Below are 23,156 nucleotides of genomic sequence, written 5' to 3'. Positions count from 1 at the left end.
AATTGGATGACTTATGACCCAATAGTTTTACGAGTCCACTTAATAACATTTGCCATTTAAGAGCGATGGCACCTATTAACCTTCAAAAGCTGTGCTTTTTTTAAAAATTGCATGATCGCTCCCATTTCATGCCGAAATCGTTCTCAGCTGGGGACTCAACAATATTACCGAACGTTCATGCAGATCCCCTCCATGGCAGATTTGGAGCCAGCAGAGTCTGGCGTCTAAAAATATACGTGTGTTGAACAGGGTGTCAGCAAATATACAGATGGCCAATCTGCCACATGCTAAAATGAGGCTAAAAACAAGTCTGTCTTTGTGGAACTCGAGGATTTCAAGGCAATCCTGTTCCTCCATTCCCACCCCCAACCAAAGGGCCCTCCATGTATGAGGCCTTGTCTTTGACCTTGTTCATTCACAAAGGCCGCATTCTTCACAGCTAACACTTCCAAGCTATTCAGCGTTAAGCTTGTAAAAACAAAAGAGGAATCTCTCTCACGCAACATGACAGCGCCAAAGGTCAAAAATATAAAGTCGACGTTGCTGCTGACTGGAAGGATGCTTGATCGCGTTACAATAGCCCGGAGGGACGGCTTTGTCATACTCTGAGGTGGCCGCAGGATGCTCTTTTGACCCCAAGCATGTCATAAAACATCAGGAGGTCCAAAGGTCCAGCACAGAATCCTCAACGCCACCATTTTGCGAGCTCGGATGTCAAAAAAAAAAGCTCAGAGCGAATCAACGGGGAGGGGGGGGGACAACGACTGCTTTATATTTGCCGCCAAGTTCATCAAGTCCAGCGACCGTTTGACTTTCAGGAGCAGGAGCTTACGATGTACTCCCCCCTGAGAGATTAGTCGCCGTTGAAACAGAAGCAATAAAAGTAATGAAATCAATCAAATCCCATCAATCCATCATCAGCTTCAAAAAAAAAAAAGGAGCTAAAGTGCAGCTCGTCTGCAGGGATGTGTCAACCATGCAAGCGTGGATGTGATGACGGCGATGATGGCCGGAAGGAAGAGGAGGGGGGGGTGGGGGGGGAGCGAGTGATGATCTTAATTGCTATTCAACCTTGTTGGAGAATCAGAAGGGCGGACAACAGAAGGAAACATTGGCGTGGCTTGACCTCCATGTTCCCCTAAAGCTAGACTCTAGTGCCATCTATTGAGACGGATTAAAACAAAGCACTCGCTGCTTTCTCTTCATGCCCACGTTGGGACGTGTTTATTATTCCGCTTGTGATTTCAAATAAAAAAAGAAATAAATCGAGCTTGCGAACGTCTAACAATACGAATGTGGTTTTCAGACGCCCACGGACACTTTTGGTGGCAACTTGACGGCGGCGCGGAGATGGCGCAAAAGCGCCGAGGTGGTGGCTTTACCTTCTTTGAGAAGACGAGAGTGGATGAGGAGGATGAGGAAGCAGCAGATCGCCGCTCCGGTGAGTGCCCACGCAACTCGGAGCAGCTGCATGCTGGCGGAGAGGACGCCGGTGGCGGTGCAGGAGAAGGGGGTGGGGGGTGGCGGGGAGGGGGGGGCGTCCAAACTCAGAAAATCACACTGCCTTGTAATGCAGCGTTCACGTCTTGTATTTCAAAAAACAAAAAATCAATCCAAAGCGGTAGTCCAAGTGTTGAAAGCGAAACGCGCGCCGGCGTCAGTGCGTCACAGCCACTCCAAAACGGTGCCCATCGTCTTTGACTTGTTTGCCGCCCCCCGGGGCTGTTCCGACGAGATGGGCAGCAGAGTGTCCTTCGAGCGTGCGCCCGACGCTTCTCCCAGGCGCGCAGGAGATGCCCACGGCCAGCGCTCTCCAACGCATGTCAGACGCGCGTCGCCACCACCGCCGCCGTCGCTCCGGCTGAGACAAACACTCGCCACCAAGTCCCCCCCTTGCAGCCCCTTTCTTTTTCCACCTCTCTCTCTCTCCTCTCTCTCCTTACAATGCTGCCGTACATCTCCCTCCCTCCCTGCGCTCTTCTCTCCCCTCCTCCTCACCCCTCCCCTCCCCTCTCCAACCAGTCCAATGCGACTTCTTTAGGCGCGATAAGTATGCCTGTCAGACGCATCTCCTCAATAATGGCCACGCTTGATAAGACTCGGGCAATTGGCTGGCTCAGCTCAGGCGAAACGTATTCACCAAATAACATCGTGAGAGTCGAAAGCGTTTCCATCCAATTCGCTCGTTGTGTCGTCACTCGATTATTTCTGCAGTTTTGCACGTTATTAACACGAGTTGTGAACGCTACCAATTAGTTCCATTAGAGTAGCAACGCGATAAGAGTGGAGGCCAACACCATGTCTTTATCTAGAGTGCACAAACGGTCTCATTATTGTACCTTCCAAATGGGACACAAATTAAATTAATTATCAAGATGATTTTTTTTATTTTAGGCAAATGAAGCCACCTCTTAAATACACTATTTACCCCTCAGGGCAAATTATTGCACCATTTCCAGGATGAGTGTTGACATGTTCAATGTACAAATGAGTCACTGTTTTCCAAATCAGAATTCAGATGTAGAAACGGCATCTTTTTTTTTTTTGCCTTTCCGCATTGGCGAAGCCTTCGTGTTTTGGCAACAGGCAATATGAATTATCATCGCTCAGTTTGTGATCCAAAAGGATTTATCGCCAACTGAAAAGCATGACATATTTAGCCCCAGATGTCATCATATGATGGCGAGAAAAATTCTTTAAAAAAAAAAAACAGCATATAAAAAGGAAGCCTTGAAAGCAGCGTGACTGAAGGAGGATCCAATATAGAGCAAAGAATCCAAACAATAGCTTGCATAATCCCGCCCCTGCAGTGCAAAACAAATGCAATTGTTTCCTCTTATTTATATCCCGCCATGTTGTTTGAAGCTAAAAGAGAAAATGCAAATTTGCAACAATGACACGCGCACACATACAAAAAAAAAGATTTGTAGGTCAGCCATTTTTCCACACTAACACTCTTTAGGGGGGCTTCCTCGTGTGCCCACTTGTGTGCATTTCTAATTGAGGCAGATGACAAGTGATGGCAGCACCCACACCGCAAAAGTGAGCCGAGAGCCCCCCCCCCTTCCTCCTCGCCCCTCCCCTCCCAGCTCCCAGCACTAATTAGCTGATAACAGTCTCTGCTATCAAGTGCCAAACTGCACGCTTTCCAGTTCCGCCACGATTGCGCCGCACGTGTTTAACTTGTGATGCATCCCGAGACTTGACCCGAACAAGGATTTGAGGCTGGGAATTCTGCTCCGGCGTGCATGTCAAACAGGATCATATGGACCGAGCATATGCTAGCGCACACCCCGGCGGACCGGCTAAATATAGTACATTGACAGAGTTGAAAAGTTCGGAGCCAATGAGAACCGTTCGCACGCTTGACGTGACTTGCCACCTGTTTTGACACTTAACATGCGGCAACCTGTTAGAACCCAAAAAAGAAAAAGAAATTGTCACAGCAATTCAAAGTGACACCAGCAGTTTGTGTAAATGAGAGGAAATATTTATACGCCGCCTTCGCCAACACCGAGCAGCAATTAGGCTTCCCACCCCGTTAAGTTATTCATCAATGTGCAGATTGTCGTCGGCGCTGGCTCGGGATGGAAATTCAACCTCACGAACGTGTGAGTTGAGGAAGTCGTTTGTTAACGCTAGTAGCCATTGTTTCCTTCGGAGGAGCATCTTCTATATGCGAGCTAGGCGACAAAAAACTATAATCGGAATCAGAGACGAGTAATAACTGATCAAATATTTTCAAAAGAGTAAATATTGGAGAAAATAATTTGTAATTTTAGTATTAACACATAAAGTTGATGCACAATTTGTCTTTGCGGGCCACACAAAATGATGTGGCGGGCCGTATCTTGCCCCCGAGCCTTGTGTTTGACACCTGTGGTCTTGATATGATCTTTTATTTTGTTCTAATCCTTCTTCCCACACAAGATAAATTTCGGAAAACCCTCCACCCCTCCCTCCCTAAGTGAAACGAGCTTTATTAATTCATAAATAAAGCTCGTCTCACCTAGTTGCAAGTATCCCCCGCCGCTTCTCCCTCTTCCTGACACCCCCTCGCTGTTCGAGAAAAGGCGTTCCCCGCTTTGTCCTTTTGCAGGTCATTGGCCGAGCGCCAGGACGAGCCCTCGCCAATAAAAGCCATGAGTAATGGCCTCAAACCTCGACATTCGCTGTGTTTCCCATTATTTCCCATAACCGATAAATCTGCGAGAGGGCTTAATCAGAGGGAAAAGCCAAAACGGAAGGCAAATGTCCACCGAGGTGTACGACGCAAATTTAATCTGAGCTAAAAAGTTGAGGCGGCAGAAGCGTCGCAAACACGTTTGACGAGGAACGTTGGTGAACTCTGAATAAACGCATTTCCAAATGGCGTCGAATGAATATTTTATAATTTGATTTAGTCAAAGAAAGCCCAGAGACGCTCTCGGGAGACCGCACGCATAACGTTGTTTGAAATCAACAACGGCTTTGCTGCAATATGTTTGGGAACTTTGCCGAGCAGAGGGAAAAAAAAAAAATATGCGGTCAGCATCCGGGAGTCCATAACTTGACTTCTTTTACGACAACATAAAGATTTTAAAGCCGATATATAGTTGTAAACTCCTTTGCATGAGAAAGGCGCATTGATGAGATTTGCTCTCGCAATATTATATGGCTACGTTTTTTTCCTCAAAGGAAAACCCACAAAAAAAATTGAGCCATTGGCATAGAATGGGAACACATTAGGTTACTTTTAATGCAGAGGATAAAGAATATATGCCTGCGAGTAGATCAGCGGTGAGGAATAATTCCAGTTCTCACGTCAAACGTCTCAGTTGATTGACAAGATGAAATCCACTACGTACGTTGTCGGAAGTCCCTAAAGCGTTCCTGACAACTTTCTAATCCCCTCGAAGCGCTAATGACCGACGTGCGAGCCATTCAAGTCGCTCCTCTTCATATCTCACATCTCCGCGTGTTGCATAGCCGAGCCTTTAATCTCCCTCGCCACGAGATAAATTCACAGAAAATGTCTCATCACTTCCATTTATAAACCCAACGCTTTTCCACAGACCACATGCTGCGGCCTTTGCAAAATAAACGTTAGCGGCGACGACGTTTTAAAACTTGCGTCAGCCCCTTCATCCCACTCCCGATATTAAATATGCGCCTTATTAATTTGTAAATTTGCCCGCAATGTCACGCCGTATTGTTTAATTGGAATCAATGTCACTCACGCCGACTCGAAAAACAAACTTCTTCCCGTGGTGAATTATTTATCGTCCGTAAACACACATGGGCAAACACGGCGGACATTTTATTAAGTCTCATTACAGGAAATGAAATGGCCGACGCCTCTTCTGCCGTGATTAGTTAGCGACAAGATGCTACGTCGATTGCGTCTCTAACTTTTTATTTCACTCCGCCCACAGACGTCGGTGACGTATGGAGACAAGTGAGCGCCATTTGCCAACAAGCACTTTGCCCTAAGAAGATTGTGCAAATCTATCTAATCAAAAGACACAAGTAATTCCCGGAAGGAGCTTAATGGACACGCTGCACTGAAATGCCGAAACAAGTAAGTGATGAATCGGAATGTACATAAATTGCACCAACACGAAAAACTTTTGTAGGAAAAAAAATATATATATTTGTAAAATAACACTCATGGCACTCCATCATAGTTGTGACCTTGAAGACTCTCATGCGTTCAACCCGAAAGACACCTGACTCATCACTATTGATCATTTTATGCAACGAGGGTGTCAAATTAAATCTGTTAGGCGGAAATTAAAAATCAATACGCTGACAAAATTAAATGGATCGCACTTTCTGGCCTGCTCGGAATCAACCCCCCCCCTCGTCCGTCCGTCCGTCCACAATAGGACGGCAAAGAAAAGCACCGTCGGCTTGTCTGGGCGAGACCGAGACTTTTTGCATACGAGGCGGGAAAATGCGTATGGAAATGAAGGAAGAAAGGTGACACGCTGATAGAAGCAATAACATGAGCCTTTGCCACAACCAAAGCATTGAAAAAACAATCATTTGCATCTCGACTCGTGCGGGAGACAAAGAGAAAATGTGGGCGGGGGAAAAAAAAAACCCTCAGTATTGATTTGAACCATTCTTCCACCAAGTTCTTCCGTCATCAGATTGCAGAATGACGATAAATGCCGAATTGCAGTTTTTCCCCCTTTTGTTTACATTTGTATTCGTTGTATTGAAAGTTGTTTGGTAGCTCGACGGAAATGGGAAAAGCCCACGTCCGTTTATCGCCGGTTAGCAACTTCTTAGTCAAGGCGAAAAGGTAGACGGCAATCAAAAGAAAAGGGCAGTTTCCTCGAGGTTGCGACAACCTTGAGTCACCCCGCCACGCTTGTATTCACGGAGAAAGCCGTAAAGAAATGTGATCATTAGATGGAGGGCACGTTGGCCTGGAAGAGACAGCGGGAGGGTAAAGAGAAAGTCGAAGGCATGGAGGTCACGTGCGGGAAGGCAAATTTATTGTCTCGCAGGACTCCGGCAAGACGGCGAGGAAAGTGCTTGGAGTGACATGAAGGGCGAGAGGATTTTCTCTCTCTCTCGCTTTCCCTCGCTCTTTTAATGCTCTAGCAGCCCGTCAAACACTAACACTGTCACCACAGGCTGCTGATGGACACATTATTGGATCCTCGCAGCAGCCCTTTGCTCACTTGTACTTCTTCACTCGAGACGTGTGGCCTTCGCTAGAGGAATCGTTTGGGAAGGGTTACTGCCAGCCCGGGCCTCACGATTCAATTGTGACGTGAAACCTAATAAAAGTTGTGTTGTGTTCTGCTTACACTTGACGGCCCGAGCTGTCTGCGGTTTATCTTTATACATGAAGGTTTAGGAGACAGAACAGATGGAGTTGTCTTTAGTCAGTCTCTCTGGACGGCCTTGGCCTGAGCGAGATATTAAATCATTGTCTGGAGTTGGGTTTCCTTTAAACAGATTAGCTAGCGAGCTAGCTTGGACGCCTTTGTTAGCATGAAGCTAAATAGACTTGGCAATGAACAGCTTGAGAATTCTTTTTGAGGAATCGTTTCACTGCTAGCGCTACCTCGAATCTTTATTTGAATTCTTTAGCCGTATCTTCAGGTCAGTTGTATCTCGAGGCATCGATTTACATTCGAGGTGGCGAGAATGAAGAGCGGTGTATTTTCGAGCCTCTCCAGGTGTTGCACCGCCTCTGAAATCTCCCCCAAATACGAGGGGATAAAGACTAATTCCACGCAGGCTTTGTCTCTTGATACAGTGAAAATATGGCTCGAGACACCATGATCCTCAGCGATAGAGACGCGAGGGCACCATCTTCCTACTTTTATGCCGAAAAACGTCAACAATGGCATTGAAGCGAAATTTGATCTCTTTCTCTGGCTCTCTTTAAGGCCATCATACAATCTCCAGGCAGCAAAAAAAAAAGATGTGAGATTAGTTTTACGGGTTGCTGGCTGGCGAGTGCTTCTTGTTTATTTGGTGTGTTTGCAAGTTATTGAAAAGAAGCCAAAAAAGAAGCGGCGTCATAAAAAAAGCTTCCTTAAGAGCACGGCCATCAAACGAGGCTCGCATCGCTCTCGTGTGTGCATATCAAGTAGCCCTCCCAAAATGCTTAGAGGGCACGGACGATGTTTCACGGCGCATTTGCATATTTATCCACCGCCAATTTTCCGCCCGTTTTCTTTTTTCACCGCGTTAGCTGTATTTATTGACTGATTTGAGCGCAGTAAGCGCAAAAAAAAAAGCCTCGAAAATGCGCCGAAGCCCGTCTTTTCTCTTAAAGAAGGCCATTTGCATTACACCCTCATTATCCACACATTGCCATCCTTCCGCAAGCCTCACGTCTCAGCATTTTCTATACAGACACGCTAAATGGACATAAAAAGATGCTCATGGGTAACAAGAAACAGCCACCCTTATCGTAAATGTCATTAGGCCTTAGAAAGTGCAAGAAACACTTTGAGGACTAGTTGGCCAGGAGCAAAAGAAGGAGGCGGAGGTTCCATCTGTGCAGCCGAGCCGGGTGTCTGGCAGCCGTCTCAATCCAATCCACCCTTCCCTGCTTGTGACTGACCACCATTGCCCCTCCCCTTGTATCCTGAACCACCTCGTGTCACATGAGCGGGCGGAAGTCGCAAGCTGCCGGCGTCCATCCGAGTTGTGTCCATGCAGCGGCTGCGTGAGGCCCAGACTGCCCGATTGGCACGCGTCGAGATGAACGCGTCCGCACGGCATGGACAGCTTGTTGTAGAGCTTCATGTTGCTGTGCAAACTGCGCTGTGTCATGTTTGTGTGTTAAGCGGTTTTCACAGCTTTTTCAACAGCTCCAAATAAGTAATGCATCAAAATACTATACACATATTCACTGGCTGTTTTTTTTTCGTCTTAAATATGCTGCTGGGTTTCAAGTAACCCAAATAGGGTGGAATAGCTAACCCAATGGGTCCAAAAGGGACCAAGCCGATTTTATTTTATTCTACAGGGCTTGTTTTTTTTTTTTTTTTAAACAGCCAATCATAATCCAGCCCCTTTTGTCCTCGACTCCATTTTCTGCCGTCGCTCTGATCAGAGACTTCACCCGTCACAGTTTGAACCCGCCGTATTCCCATCTGTAAACAAGGAGGCCTGCCACCAGGAAATCAATACGACCCCCCACCACCGCCCGCAACATTAGCAGCTGCGACGTCAAACCTCTGCCCGGCGCGGCGGCCCACGTTCAAAAAGGGGCGGGCGGCAAGAGCAATTTTGATGAAGTCCCTTTCAAAGATTGGCAGCCGGTTGAAAGCTTTTGCTAGCCTCTGCCTGCTCATTGATTCTCCCTTGATTTCTAGCCCGTGTCACAACCCTCTTTGCTTTTAACTTTCCATTTAACTCTCTTGCACTTTTCCATTGTTTCACCCAGCCTCTTTATTTATGTCTTCTTCCCAGCCCGTTCGAAATCACTCCTCCCGTTCGTCGTGTCATCCGTCTCGCTGTCCATACAGCAAACGTCAGTCGCGAGGGCGTGCGGATGAGTAACGCGGCGCATTTAGCGCAAGCGCGCCGTCCTAATAACCTCGGCGAAGCGCCGGCGGCGTGACATAATCCGTGCCGCCTTGGGGGAAAAAAAACGCATTGCCATATTTGGACAGATTAGAGCTAATCAATTAGCATACGGTCTAGTCCAAATGAGCATGTAAAATAACCTTGCGTGATAAACGCCACAGGAAGCGACTTGACTACAAAACGTGAGAAACAGGAACGTTCAGAAGACGCTCGGCCCGTGCGGAGTCGTCAAATTTATTTTTGTCCCGCTTTAGTGTCGCCCATCTGTCTCGTTCATGCGGCTGCATTTCGGTAGCTATCAAACAAAATCTCTCGGCCTGCAAAGAAAAAAAGTCTCAAAATGGCAACTTAGTTGGGGAATGATGATGCCTAAGAAGTAGTTTCTAAAAAAGAAAATCTTTCCCTCGAGCTCATCCTTCTTCTCCTGGCCCAAACCCGGACACCCTGTTGTGAGCCTTGACCTGCCCCTTTATCATCACAGAGCCAGGTGCACCCTGGGAGCTTCCTGCTCGCTCTTTATCGGCTTTTCCTGTAAAGATGCAAAAAGCATGTTTGGCCCGTCGCTACTCGTGTTAGCCGGGGGAATCCATCAGATATTTTGGGGCTGATAAAGTCAACCCTAGAAAAGCACATGTGAGCAAATATCTATCCAGTGTTTGTTTCTCCCAGGGAGGGGCTGAGACTTCAAAAAGAGCCTTGAACCTCACGGCGATCCTGTTTACGTGTCGGGGGACCCGGCGTTTGCTCGGACCGCCGGCGCCCGTGCAGTTTTTAAGTCCGCACCGCCATGCCATTGTATTCCCTCTACGGGAAATGATGCTTCAGTCAGAAAAAGTAACACGAATGACGTGACAGTTGCTCAAAGGGAAAAAACTTTTGGGCTAGACTTTCCCTCTCATCAAGCCGATCACAAAGAAGATTGATCGGTGCCGCTTAGGGACTTTCAAGAGGATTTTAACGACGTTGATGTGACGTTAATGTGCTTGACAATCTCCATCCCCCCCACCCCCCTCCCCCCTCTTATATTTTACAATAAACTGGTTCTGGCAAGCGTCTGAGCTTCAGGATCCTCTCGAGCGGCATCCATCACAAAAGCGGAAAACAAAAAAATATCTTTTTATGTAATCGGTTCAGGGGAAATATGTCAAAACAAGCCATGTCTTTTAACGGGACGTCGTGAAAAAATGGCTCCAACCACGCAAACGTCTCCCCCAGTCTGCCCCGGTTATTCCAAAATAAAATAAACGCGGTACAAATAACATCACTTATTTAACCCGTTACAAGACATCCTCCCCGGGGAACGAGTCTTGCTCATATCAAGCCGCCATTCAAGCAAATAGACCAAGCTCGCCGAGGTCGCTGTCAGAGCGACTGTAAGCTCCACGCAGGGACTCCGAAAGCCACAAGTGGAGGAGCTAAATAGTTCACAAGGAGCTGCCAATCAAACCACACGAGCCAGAGAGCCAAATTGCCCGAGTCGAAGTCGCCTCGGATGAAGCTTTAAAGCCATTGATGCCTCCATTAGTTATGTAATCTATATCGTTTACTCTATAAACATATATATTAGGGTATTTCACATTAACTTCAGTCATACTTCTTAAGCCTGGTAGCAGTGTTCATCTCTGAGGTCATTGAGATAAAGCTTCACCGACCCCCCCCCCCCCTCCCTCGCCCCGAAATTGCGGCGACTTCATCGCCGTTGAGAGTAGGCCAACACACCTCGCAATGATCCCACCTTCGCTAAGACCTCCAGAGAGCAGAGTCCTTCTGCCTCAGTGATGAAATCCATCACATTTCTATGATTGCAAAAGGGGTCCTGCTACTCACCCCCCACCCCAGAATCACTCAAGTGCGTCCTTCAAATCCAGAAAGTGCAGGAGAGCAGAAATATACGTGTAACCCCGGTGACCTCATTCTTTTCCTCTGGCCGCGCTACGCTAACACGTCACTCACGACGGAATCCGATCGATATCGCGAATCTTCACGATTATCTCCGCACCCAAGACTTTTAAATCCAACTTCATATTTCTCACCGTCATTTCCCTCATAAATCAACCGGCCGCTTGTAGTTTACAACACGGTGTCACCGGGCCTTTAATAAACTTAGCGCAATAATCACATCCCATTTTTATTCTATCACCTTCCCCACTCGCTGGCTGTCACTTTTATGTTTGATTTTGATTAAGACTCGTCTAATAACTTTTTAGGACTGGACTCGGTCAGGACACGGCGTTGATGTATGAACGTGTTAGAAGATGAATCGATTTGGCGCGGAGGCCCGACCCGCTTACCCATAAAAGTACATCCCGGTTGTTTTATGGTCAAAGTTGGGGTTTGGTCCTGTCAGATTGAAAGCCACTTTCAAGCTGACGTGCCCAAACAGATAAATCACTCCTTTTTGATTGATGGACACGATGAAAGGGGCTCGGCTATTCCGATAACCCACGCCTCGCAAAGCCCGCCGCCGGTCTCCCGAGTGTCCAATGAGCTCCACCTGATCCCGCTCTCACTTTGCGTATCCTTTTAGCGAGAGAGGCTCACAAGTGCAATCACGCTTTTTAAAAACCCAAACAGCACTCGCCGTGGAAAGCGATTCGACCGAGCCGATCCTCTCAGCGGCCGCGGAATGCAAAGCTCCGCTCGGCTAAAGGGATAAAGAGACGAGATGATTTGGGATCTACCGCCCATCTAGTTCTCCGCAAATGTGTTTGTTTGGAAGCTAACCTGTGTACTCAGCAGGTTCCAAAGTTGTTTTGCTAGCACGTCCCTCATAGCCTGGCCCGAAAATGTTTTGAACGCACGCCTGCTGTTTATTCCCTAGCCAACCGAGTAGCTGGAGTCCTATTAGCTTTTGTTTTGATTCCGTTAACAAAACTAACTCCCACCGAGTTCACTCCGGAGGACTTTTTCTTTCCGAGTGACTCCGGAAAGGCCCCCGACACCACCCGCCCACGAGGTTCCCCCGAGGGAGCCACTTATGTGTGTTTATTTAGTACAGCGAGGGCGAAGGGAGCAGAGTTCCCGAATGGCGCGGCGGAACGCGTCTCGCTCACGCTTACAAGAGGCGAACCACCTGACCGTGCGACGGCTCGGCGGTCGCCGTCAATCATCGTAAGCCGCCGTAGCGCGAGTGCACTTTGCTTCAGCTAATTCTAAGGCTCGACTTTACTTACTATATATATCTATTTTTTTTTTAGTACTTTTATTACACAACCGTTAAACGCTGCCGGCTCCGGGTTTTGTATAATCTCAAAGGCGAGGATGCGGTTTAATGTTGTGTTTAGGTGTCGTCGTCATAAAAAGCTTCCGCTAAAGTGGCGTTAATTGCTCGGAAACGGGGATTGTCGTAAAGGAAGACAACTCTTGACTTAACGTAGCGTCCATAAGACCTCCGTCTTACAGCGCAGGTGTCAAACTCGAAGCCCGGGGGCCAGATACGGCCCGCCACATCATTTTATGTGGCCCGCGGAGATAAATTGTGTTTTTTCGGACCGTTTTTTCTGATTTGTAAACAATTTTGACACCCTTGCCTCACAATAAGCACGCAACGCCACTCTAGTTTTTTTTTTTCCTTCGCTCTCCTTTTTACAGCTTCTATTCAATAAAGAAGCTTCAGGGGGAGGAGAAAATAGAGTGAGCAATCAATTCTGCCTGAATCATCCCATGGTTTGTGTGATGAAAAGAAAAAACAAAATCTACGGCTTATTTTAAAGGCCGCTGCTTGAATCGCGCCTAAATTTGACATGCCCGCCGGGGTCGGCGACGGCGTCTTAGCATCGAGAGCGCTAAGTGTCGCCGAGTGACCTGCGAGGGAGGCAAGCTGTCGGCCGCCCTCACGCAAAGGTCGAGGCTTTCCGCGGAGGCTCCGCTGTTAACACGAGCACAAATTATGCTCGTTTAAGGGGAAAAGATGAACTTTGTCACTGGAAGAGGTCCTGGAGGAAGTTACTCAGGCCTGAAGTGACATTAAAAGCATAAAAAGAAAAACGTCTTAAGAGTGGCTGTTTAATTCAAGTCGGTGATGTCATCTGCTTAATGGGCTATCTTAGCATACGGATAAAACCGAGCGATCAATCCGACGCCATTGACCGTTAACAACTGTACGACACAAGTTGGAGCAAAAGATCGACGTCCAAATAATCTGTGTGTGTGGCGCCAGATTCATATGAGTGACACACAGCAACGGAGGCTGATACCAAACAGTCCAATTCGCAATGGAAGCAATTTGAGAGAAGGTCGTCCCATGCGCGTCACACACACGATGTTGCCAATCGGGTCCCCGCTGAGACGTCGTAATGAGCTCCTCAAGCCTTGAGAAGCAGGCGCAACTCACATGTTCCGCCGTCATCGTAACAATGGGAGGGTTTATCAGTGCCAAAGCCTCGGGAGGGAAGGAGCGTGAGCAGAGGCTAGACAGGAGATATTGTGTACAAAAGAGACGAGCGAGCGAGCCAGGCTGAGATAGCGAGAGAGCATGATGGAAATATGAAATAAATCTCCTCCAGGATGTAGTGCGTGAACCGAGGCATGTTTCAGCGTGGAGAAGAGGCCGGATTATTCTTTCAGGAAAACAATATCGGATGTGATTTCTTATGACATAACGTGACAGATGATTTTCATAGTCACCTGTGGCAAAAAAAAAAAGTGCAGCGTGGAGAGTCTGCGTGTCAGTGAATGGGCTCGTTCGTGTGGATGTCAATCTCCAATTTAGTAGAATAAATAATGACATCCAGCTGCTAATTTGATATCACCTAGAGTTGGGCGGCTTTTATATTATAAACCAGGACTAGCCAACGCGAGCTAACCGCTAATAACTTTCTTGGACATATGGCGTCGGCGGATACTATACAGCATGTATGGCAGCAGGAGTCAGCTGCTGGCATGAGGAATCAGGTCGGCGATTATATACGTTCACTGATCGCACACGCAAAAAAAAAAGCCCTGCAGGAAAGCCCATGTGGGTGTCGCTCACCACCTGCACTGCTCAAAGAAACTTAAAAAGAACAAGTGCAAGATCACATTGGGAGCAGATCAACTTCCTTCGAACGAGGCGGGGTCTCAAATCAAATCTTTAACCGTATACCCCGACCACAGCAGCGGCCGCAAATCAGTTCATTGTTTCCGCATCCCAATACGGCTGTTGGAGCAGCGTCGGCGGCGCTAGAGATAAATGAGGGCAGGCGGGTTGCAATTTCCATATCATTCACACATCCAGAGAGTGAAAGCCAGAGGAGAAACAAAACCACTAACAAGCGTTTTTTTTTTCTTTTCGAAGTACTGGTAAAACCTTCCTTTGGTCGGTTCAAACAGAGTCACAACTGGCTAATCGCAGGTCAAGCCAAGTTGGTTCAAAGGTTCCGAAACTCGTGGCAATTAGTGCCAAAAGCTGGAAATCACAGTACTGCTGCAGCATGGTGTGCTTAAAAGAAAAATAGTCACAAAAATAGAGCCTGGTGATCCCGGTATCAATTCAAGAGAATCCAATCCGAGGCGGGTAACATCGTCTCTGGACTGATGATCGCCTCCGGGAGCGCATTTTGGAGTCGCTATGAAATACGGCGAGGCACTAATGAGCATTTCTTAGTATTAAGATGCAATTCATGAAGAGATTGCTTTTTTCTGGCGAAAAACGCCAGCCACTCGGGTGTTCTGAGTCACATTAAAATCAGCCCTCGCGTGATTTCATCACCGACTCATTCAGAGGTGGCACAATGGCGAGCGATGACGACTCGCGACGAGTCCACGCACGGCTTATCAAATTGTAAAAGCGGTCGAGGTAATGCGGCGCGTGGCGCCGAGCCAAGCGTCTGACCGGCCGACCCACGGACGTCCCGACTCTCCCGCGACTCCTTAAACCGACGTCGTACTTGATGACACGCGGGGGCAACGAGAGTGCAGCTGTCACCGAGGCCGTAAATGTCCTGCGGATTTGGCTCGTAGACACATTAGCATTGAATTGTGGTTGTCAGCACGGATGCTGAGGTGTGCGGTCAGGGAGGGGAGGGGGTGGCCGCCTGGAGTGAGACCGAAGAACGCCTAATAATAAGTTTGAGAGTGGTGAAAGTTTGGGGTCTCGAGAGGGCTAATTGATTGAACGGAGTTGACTTCAGCACAATTGTCACGGCGTCGGCGGCGTGGTGTAGATCAAGCTTAGGCGCGCCACCTTAACTACCTCTCAGGCCGCCCATTGTGACAAATGGCTTCTGTCTCTTCTAATGTAATATTTGTTTGCGCTTCGGAGAGCCTCCGGGCTGCTCCGTCGGCAGACTGCTTCCTGGCGTTAGTTGACTTTATCCCCCGACCGGCTGTCAATTACCCAAGCATCTCGCTGTTGTCGTCTGTCTGTCTTTTGTCATGTGGGCTCACCTGCCGCCCCCCGACTTTCTACGGCTCCCTCGTCGACCTCTGGCTCCGTCTGTCTCGCGCTCGCCATTTCGCCGCCTCCACGAGCTCTCTGTCGCTCTCTGGCTGCTCATCCCGTTGTCTTCTCCTTCCCTCATTCGCTCGACACCACCCCCCCCTCCCTGCGCCGCCCCGCCGCACACGCCGCCGTGTCTTTGCTCCAGATGCTAGCTGTCTCAGCTCCGTGGGCCGTGTCTCTGTGATGGGCCCCTCCAGGAATTCAAAGCACCATTCTGGCATTTTCTTCCAAGCAATTGCTTTTTGTAGTAATAAAGGAAAGGAGGTGGGAGGAGGTGACAGTGGGTAAAGGGGGGGGTGCTTAGCTTTAGCATCTCTCTCTGGATGGACTTACTGGCCCAAGGCAAATCATGCACAAATGTGCATTCCTGAATCCTCTTGAGAGGGAAGCACAGAGCCAGACTTCTGTCTAAATTCTGACCCAATTAAGCCTAGCTCAACGTAAAGGACTAGTTTTAAGGTAAAAAGTAAGTCACTTTGACAAAGCTTTCTGGATTATTTTGCCATTTGCGAACATCAAATTGTCGTGTCATTGATCCCGTAATATTGTCGCATTTGCATGTTTTCCATTAATACGAGTCTGTGGCATTTTTAAAGAGTCACACCAACAGCACATTAATTCCTAACGGGACCGACCAACATTTAGACTGCAATTAACCACGTAGTCACTCGTGTAAGCAGACTTGAAAAACACTTTTTTGCTTTGGTAAAGTAAATGTCAGAGCATATTTGCATGCTATTAGCGGCGGCGGCAGTTTGTTAACGAATGCACGGGCATGTTTTACGGGAGACAAGTGTGAGGTGAGGAGGTTTTTGAACATGACCGAATTGGGAAGGGCACGTTTTAAAACTCTACTAAACATGTGAGTTGACCCAATGAGAAATAAACCAATGCAAAAAAACCTGCAGATTAGATGCTCCTCGTCAAACTTTAACCGGCGTCCATTATTGAAAAGGTTGCTTTGGAATTCAACTGGTTCTGAGCGCCGGGGACGTTCCCCGAACGGCGCAAGCTGTTGGCGTCAGCCATAAATGAGCGTGTCCTGGTGCGATGTAATTGCCTCGTAGCGTGCTGACCTCGGCACATTTTAAAGCTGATGGGATGACGGATGGGCCGGCGCCTCGCCAGACGCCGGGCCCGAGGATCACTGCAAACCTTCCGGTTGGAACGCTCGTGTTCAGGCCCATTTCATCTCAGCACGCAGATAGAGATCCCAAGCCTGCTTAATATTTCATATTCCAAGTTGCAAAATAGTCATACGTCTTACTTGATTTACAAAAGTCGAGGCCTTCCGTATGTGCAATGCTTCATTATGCGATAACGACAAATACGACCGTCCGCCTCATCGCTCTTTAAATTTTGCAACAGCGCCGTCTAAAAAGCTCTTCAAATATGTATACGCACTCTGGCCCAATTTCCCGGGGTTCCATAATGTGGCGTTTCCCTTTCTCGCAGCAAGAAGACATAACAAGTTGACTTCTTTATGAATTTACCTCCCCGGGCCATCGGCGGGGCCGCTCTGCTACTCCCTGACAGCGGCTCTTCTCTCAGCCTCCCTCCCTGCAGAGGAGAAGGCTCCGGGCTACGCTGGAAATAGGATAACATATTCAAATATGTGCACGTGTTCACCTACAAGTGAGGTCAGCCCAGTCCCGTTTTTCTTTTTTTTCCTTTTCCCTCGCCGACTGGTGAATCAGCCCCGGCGGAAGCTTCTCAGACATCGCAGACAAAAAGCTAGTGTTTTGTCTGGAAGCCAGCAATCGGAGGTGGATGTATATGCTTCGCCGTGGCGACACGTACATGCTTCTGCTATCAGGACACGTCGGAGCAGTTCGGCGTTTTAATAGCAAAACAAACGGGAAGTAGGCGTAGAATATTATACGCAACATAACTATGCATTTATGGAGCTAATCTTAGTAAATCTGGATCACCAAGGCATGCATACTCACGGGACACTTCATTAGGTACGCTAACGTGCTAACGTGTCCCGCGGTCACAACGCGGCACACAAGAGCGATTTATAAGGAGCTCGATGCATCAGCAGTCGCCGCGGGTTTCCGAGCGCCAGGAAGCGCATCCTAAAGCATGCTAAACTGCGGCTAACCCGACAGCTAAGATTAGCATACTGATTAGCTCGCCCAGCCCGAGCAGACGACAGGCTCATGAATAAAGAGCGATACACGGAAAAAAAATGTACAGCCAAGAGGTTCCAGAGGAGGGAGCTAGAGGCAGATTGTCTTTTTTTTTTTTTTTTTTTTTAAAGAATGTAATCAGCGGCTAGTGAAGCATTCTTGTGTGATTAGAGTTTCAAACAGCCTCTTACAGCTCGAGCAGTTAAATTGTTGAGCAGCTGCCATTTATCTTGCCAGTGTTTCACTCTCGTCTCTGGCTGACTGAATCTCTTCTTTCTGGCTTTGCTCCCTGCTCCCTTCTCACCATGCCCTCGTCTTCCTTCTCAGCAGGGTTTCGCCTTTCTTATTCTTCTTTTCTATCCTCTTTCCTGCGGATCATCCCCCTTTAAACGCCCTCATTTTCCTCCAGCGGCTCGCACGTTTTTCCTCTTCCCAATCAAAGGACATCAAGTTCCTCAGTCTTTTTTTTTTTTTTGTCTCTGGAGGGCCAGAGTGGGGACGTTGGAAGTCGGATGTTGATTCGAGGTGACGGGCACCGTACGAATGTGAGCTGGTATGAAAGAGCTCCCGCTAGCTGCCGCTTTGGCCCTCCGTCGCAACGGCAACATTATGTTTCTTTTTTTAGATGACTTAAAATGATTTTCTTTGTGTAACCATTCAATTTGTTCTCAGCGCAGTGTGGGCAACTTGCTGCGTGGAAGCTTTATGACCCACAAAAGCATTTGATCCGCCTACCTTGCTATTCAAAAAAATCCCAACCTCCAACGAGCCGTTATAAAAAGCCTCCAAACCATACACCGGCATTTAAAATTTTACAAACATCAACTCTCTGAACAATGCCACTGACTTGGCACATCTACCAACTGCAAAAAAAAAAATCGAGGCTGATGGTGAAAGGGAAATGCTGAGCGAGCAGAGACCTCAGTCAATAGCATGCCGTCGTCAGCTCAGACCTTCCGAGCTGGAAGTGCCTCAAAAAGGAAATGAGTGCAATGGGGAAAATGGCGCACGTCTGTAGAGGAGGAAATTGAGGAAGGTCAGAAAAAAAATATAAAGGCACGAGAAGAAAGTTGAAGTAAAAAAAGAAAAGTGTCTTCAGAAGCTCCACTTGAATTGATTGGGAGCCAAAGTAAGAAGAACAAGCCAAGAGAAGATGAAATAAGGACACTTGGGAGCTAAAGAAAAAAAAAAGTCAGGAATATCAGTTTCATTTCAGCAAGAAATAAACAAAAGTTTCCCTTCCCGTTGCTTGAGGTCAGCAAATAGTAGTACGAGCTGAAGATGTTATGAAAGCACAAGGGGGAGGGGCCAGGGGGACGCCGAGACCTGCTGACTGCAACAACCAAGCGTCGCCATTGATTGACCCAAAGCAGGGGATCAATCGACACGGCCGTAGACGTCGTAGGAGAAAAAAAAAAAAAAAGGTTCCCGCTTCAAAGCAGACCCTCAGTCTTTTCGAAACCGGGCCTCTCCATTGATTGAGCCGGCATCGGTGTGATTACAAAGCAAACTCAATCTTCTGCTTATCTTTCAAGGAGAAAAAAAATGGAAGCACTCGTGGCTGCTTCAGAAGAGGGTGCAGTGCCCCCTAGGCTTCAAGTGTATGAAATACGTTTTGCATATTTGCCAGGATGTCAAATGGCTTCAAGCTATTCAAGTCCGTCTCAACAAATCTTTTAAGCGTCATTGTAGTCCAACTGTACCTCATGGAACAGTTTGAATCGTTTCCATGACGACCAAGACGCAAGTGTGATTCAGAAGGGTCACAAGAATATTTTGCAATATTATAAAATCCGGCAATTGATTGTAAAGGAATGAAAATAATGACTCGTGCGATTGGACCACACTTCTGGAGAACTACCCACATTCTCCCAAGTTATGGTTGTAGGTCTTTAGCATGTTTGGAAAAAAAAAAATTCGAGCACTTATGAATTCAGCACACAGTCTTCTCATATCTCCAGGTAGCCAATTGAACTTGCTTTCATGAAAATGAAAGGACAACGGAGCTAATGAATACCTAATGTGCTTCAAGACAGGATGATTATAATTCATCATTAGCTGACGGCCTAATGGTATACTTTTTTTTTTCACCCCCTCCCTCCTTTCCACAAGCAGTGGGCTGGAGCGCGGCGTGCCATCTGGATCTTTCTTCACGCGTGACTCACATGTAGTCGCCGAAGAAGTGGGCTTCAGAACGCCACACAGGCCCTGTGTGGCCAAGTGTGTATGTGCGCGAATACATTTGCCTAATAAGATTGAACGAACTTGCTCGTCAGGAGTTTGATGCATCCTCTGGAGTCGCTGTTTGGTGCTGATAGTCAAATGACTGACACATGGCTGTCTGACCTCAGCAAGTCTGCGACAGCAGTGGAGCCCCCAGGACATGTGTGTGTGTGTCCAGTAGACAAGCTGAATTACATGACACTGCTTATGTGGCATCGCTGTCCACGTTTCAGAAGCAAACAAATCACACTTATTGTCTCGTTGCCATGAGGGGAAAATAATTTGTTTTCCAAGCAATCAATATATAGATCTATGGGGGCCCCTGGTCATCATCCGTCATTGCGCACACGGGTGTGGGGCCAACCCAGCGCGCACCAAGCACTTACCGCAGTAGAGAAGCAAGAGCGCGGTGAGGAGCACAAAAGCCCAGAAAGTTGATGACATCCTCGGCCAGCCACTGGCGTCTTTGCGTCTGGCCGAACGGGTCAGCGATGCCATGAAAGAGCACGCAGAGAATAATGACCGGGGAGGGGGGGGTACTTGAGGACAAAAAAAAAAAAAAACAGCTCACAATCCAAATGGGGCTCTTGTGAAGCTCATTTCTCCGTTGTTATTTCCTCTTAAGAATAGAAATGTCTGGCTGAAGAAGGCGGGAGGGAAAAGGTGGATTTGTTCCCGCGGTAGTCCGATTACCGGTGCGCAAAAGAAACATTACATCCTCCACGCCGGTCAGGAAAAAAATGATGTCCTTTAGTTGTCGACCCCCAAAAAGTGCACGGAATCTCAATTCCCGACGAGGGGCACGCGCCGGCGGCTGATTGCGCTGAGTGGATGCTCCAAGTGTTCAATCATCTATACCGCAGCGTCGTAAAAGATCCTTTCCACCTGTGCTGCCTGCTGATTTTTTTTTTTTCTCCCCCACTTACGGAAAAAAAAAAAGGCACCACTCCAAAATACCAGCGAGGTCCTATGCAACCCGGTGATTAAGCATCGAGGGAGCCGGGCAGAAAGTAGATCACAGCGTGCATGCTGGAAGACGGTGAACGCATGAGATGAGCGAGAGAGCGAGAGAGGAGAGGAGAGAGAGGAAGAGGGAGGGAGTTAGGGCGCAAAGTGCGCACCTCCAATGATGTCCAAAGTGAAATGCTCGCATAAGATAATCAATTTGATGTCACGTAATTAGCCCCGCTACGTCACAATATTAACCGCTTCGACGATTTGTTTATTGATAGATTGCACGCTGTATGTTTGATTTTTTTGGCGTCAATGATGGATGATTGATATTCCCGCACATTCGGACCGGAACGGGTCATTTCATTAGGCACACCTGAGACAGCCTCGTCTACTGTTTTCAAGACATGCATTTGATATTTTGATTATAATTAATGTAAAAAAAAAAAATAGAATGATAACTACAAAATATATAATAAATAATATAAATGATTATATTTGATTAAATAATATTACATAATGTCTATTCTTAGTGCGTAATTAATAAAAATAAATATATTATAATATAATGAATAATATAAACAATTATTAATTAATGATAATTCTTAAAAAATGGATGAGACCCCATGTCGAAAGTTGTCATGGAAATCACGATGGCACGCCCGAAGCCGACCCCGCCCACCTGGAAACCCAACCCAACGTCTGGCGCCCTCCTATTTTGTATGAACAGCGGTTGAACTTGGGTATCATTCCCACCAAACGAACGATTAATTAATGGACATACTCAAGTTATCCCGTTTAGCCTCGGCGCCGTAATGAGCTCCAAATTGGGCGTCTTTTAAAACAGACTATAAAAGCACACTAATAAAATGGTTAATTGCAGTATATGCCTTTCCTTGTAATCCGCTAAATCTGTGTGTAATTGCTCCGTTTGACTACTTTCAAATCCTCCGCGAGGACTCATTGGAGAAAAGCAGCTCTGGTGGACTCTTCTCGTTAAAACGGAACAACTTCATCAGGTTGACGCCTGCCAGCCATTTCTATTTATTACGCCCATCATGCCTTGATAGAACCTCGTGACTTGTTTACCTGTCACTTCCTTTGTCCCTTACCAGATTGTCACTATCGGAGCTTTTTGTCTTTTTCATTTCCAACCAATCTGTTTGTTCCGGGGATTTGGACCGGGGCCCGATTACCCGAGTTTGTTCTGTGCATCCGCCTGATTGTTTGATTTGGAGCTTTTTTTTTTTTTTTTTGACTCTGCGAGCTGTCTCTCTGCCAGTTGAATTCCAGTTTTAATCACTCCACTCTGCATCTTGTTTTTTGTCAAACGTTTTGTTGCCCTCTTCCAGCACACCTGATTCAAACGATTCGGATTATGAATCCTTGCGGAGGATTCCAACCTGTCGGTGATTCATCTTCTTATGTCATGTCCTTCTCAAACTTAACGAGATCGATGCCGGTATCCAATTAATGTCGTTAATGAAGCAAATTGGGAGTGGAGTGAAGAGGACCACACACGAGGGGAACAAAAATGGAAGCCTTTTAAAAATGCCATCTCATCTATCGTCCGACTTTTTGTGCCACAAATAGCAAAGGTGGTGCGGAGCTTCGTCTCTCACGGATGAGCTAAGCTTCAGACCTGACCTTTCCCGCCGTCGCTCGGCTTTGATCTGGCCAGACACGAGCGTCGCCGCCGTCTTCTTCTTCTGCTCGGCTAGTCCACCAAGGAGCGCTTTGAACATGGCCGACTCTTGAGTGATTTAAGCGAACAAAGCCATGGTGGCACCAGTCGCGACTCTGACTTTCTTTCGGCGGATTAAGAAAACATACGAGAGCTTTTGGGATATCTTCCAGGCAGGAGAACTTTAAGATGCAGAGGAGCAAGCATTAGTCTCCTGGTTCAATCAGTCTGTCTTGGCTTTGGTCATTTTCTTTCATTTCTCCTGAAAAAATCTTTTTATCATCACGTGGCAATAGTTTGTTCGTTCGTTCACCCACCTTCCAAAATGAAGCCATGTTGTGATTCCAGATGCCATCTGATTCTTGCAAATAATTTTCATCCTTTGGAAATTGGACTAATGACGGCAGAGCCTGAGGACAATATTTCTTCCAGCAGCAGGGCTAAATGTTGATCCCAGGTAAACAAGCGGGTAGGAACAGAGCGGCCCACCTGTCCCCCCCCCTCCTCCCCTGCCGGTTTTGGAGGCTGTCGTTTACAAATGGATAACAGGTGCCTTTGCGTGTATTTGCCGCCGTTTGGCACGCCGCCACAGGCCACATCAATTAAGCAAGTTATTTTCGGAATTAAAGAGGAACGACTCAATACAAGAAGTGGTGACATGGTCATTTTCGCCAGACAATGTAATAATTGCCATCAGTGT

General features: G+C 47.3%; 1 protein-coding gene and 1 long non-coding RNA gene across 9 annotated transcripts in view; one reads left to right on the top strand and one right to left on the bottom strand.

Annotated features, from left to right (window-relative positions):
• tafa5a (TAFA chemokine like family member 5a) overlaps window positions 1-20,871 on the bottom strand; it is a 61,542-nt gene extending 40,671 nt beyond the window's left edge. Inside the window, exon 1 of one of the 3 annotated variants that reach the window (XM_088367613.1) lies at window positions 20,208-20,871. In XM_088367613.1, the coding sequence (XP_088223739.1) occupies window positions 20,208-20,319 (112 nt within the window). In that variant the 5' untranslated portion in view covers window positions 20,320-20,871. Of the gene's footprint in view, window positions 1-1,382; window positions 1,931-15,411; window positions 15,508-20,207 lie in introns of those variants that run through there. The other 2 variants (XM_088367616.1, XM_088367614.1) reach the window with 2 other exon arrangements.
• LOC148379200 (uncharacterized) overlaps window positions 1-23,156 on the top strand; it is a 164,249-nt gene that overhangs the window by 102,192 nt on the left and 38,901 nt on the right. For all 6 annotated transcript variants that reach the window (XR_015855529.1, XR_015855532.1, XR_015855533.1 and 3 more), the window contains 2 exons: window positions 1,307-1,441; window positions 5,415-5,560. This is a non-coding gene — a long non-coding RNA (uncharacterized LOC148379200). The remainder of the gene's footprint in view (window positions 1-1,306; window positions 1,442-5,414; window positions 5,561-23,156) is intronic.

This window comes from Syngnathus floridae, chromosome 22 (genome assembly GCF_059516105.1).
Source record: "Syngnathus floridae isolate MCC-2025c chromosome 22, RoL_Sflo_1.0, whole genome shotgun sequence".
Taxonomy (NCBI): domain Eukaryota; kingdom Metazoa; phylum Chordata; class Actinopteri; order Syngnathiformes; family Syngnathidae; genus Syngnathus; species Syngnathus floridae.
This window is presented reverse-complemented; position numbering and strand designations above follow the sequence as displayed.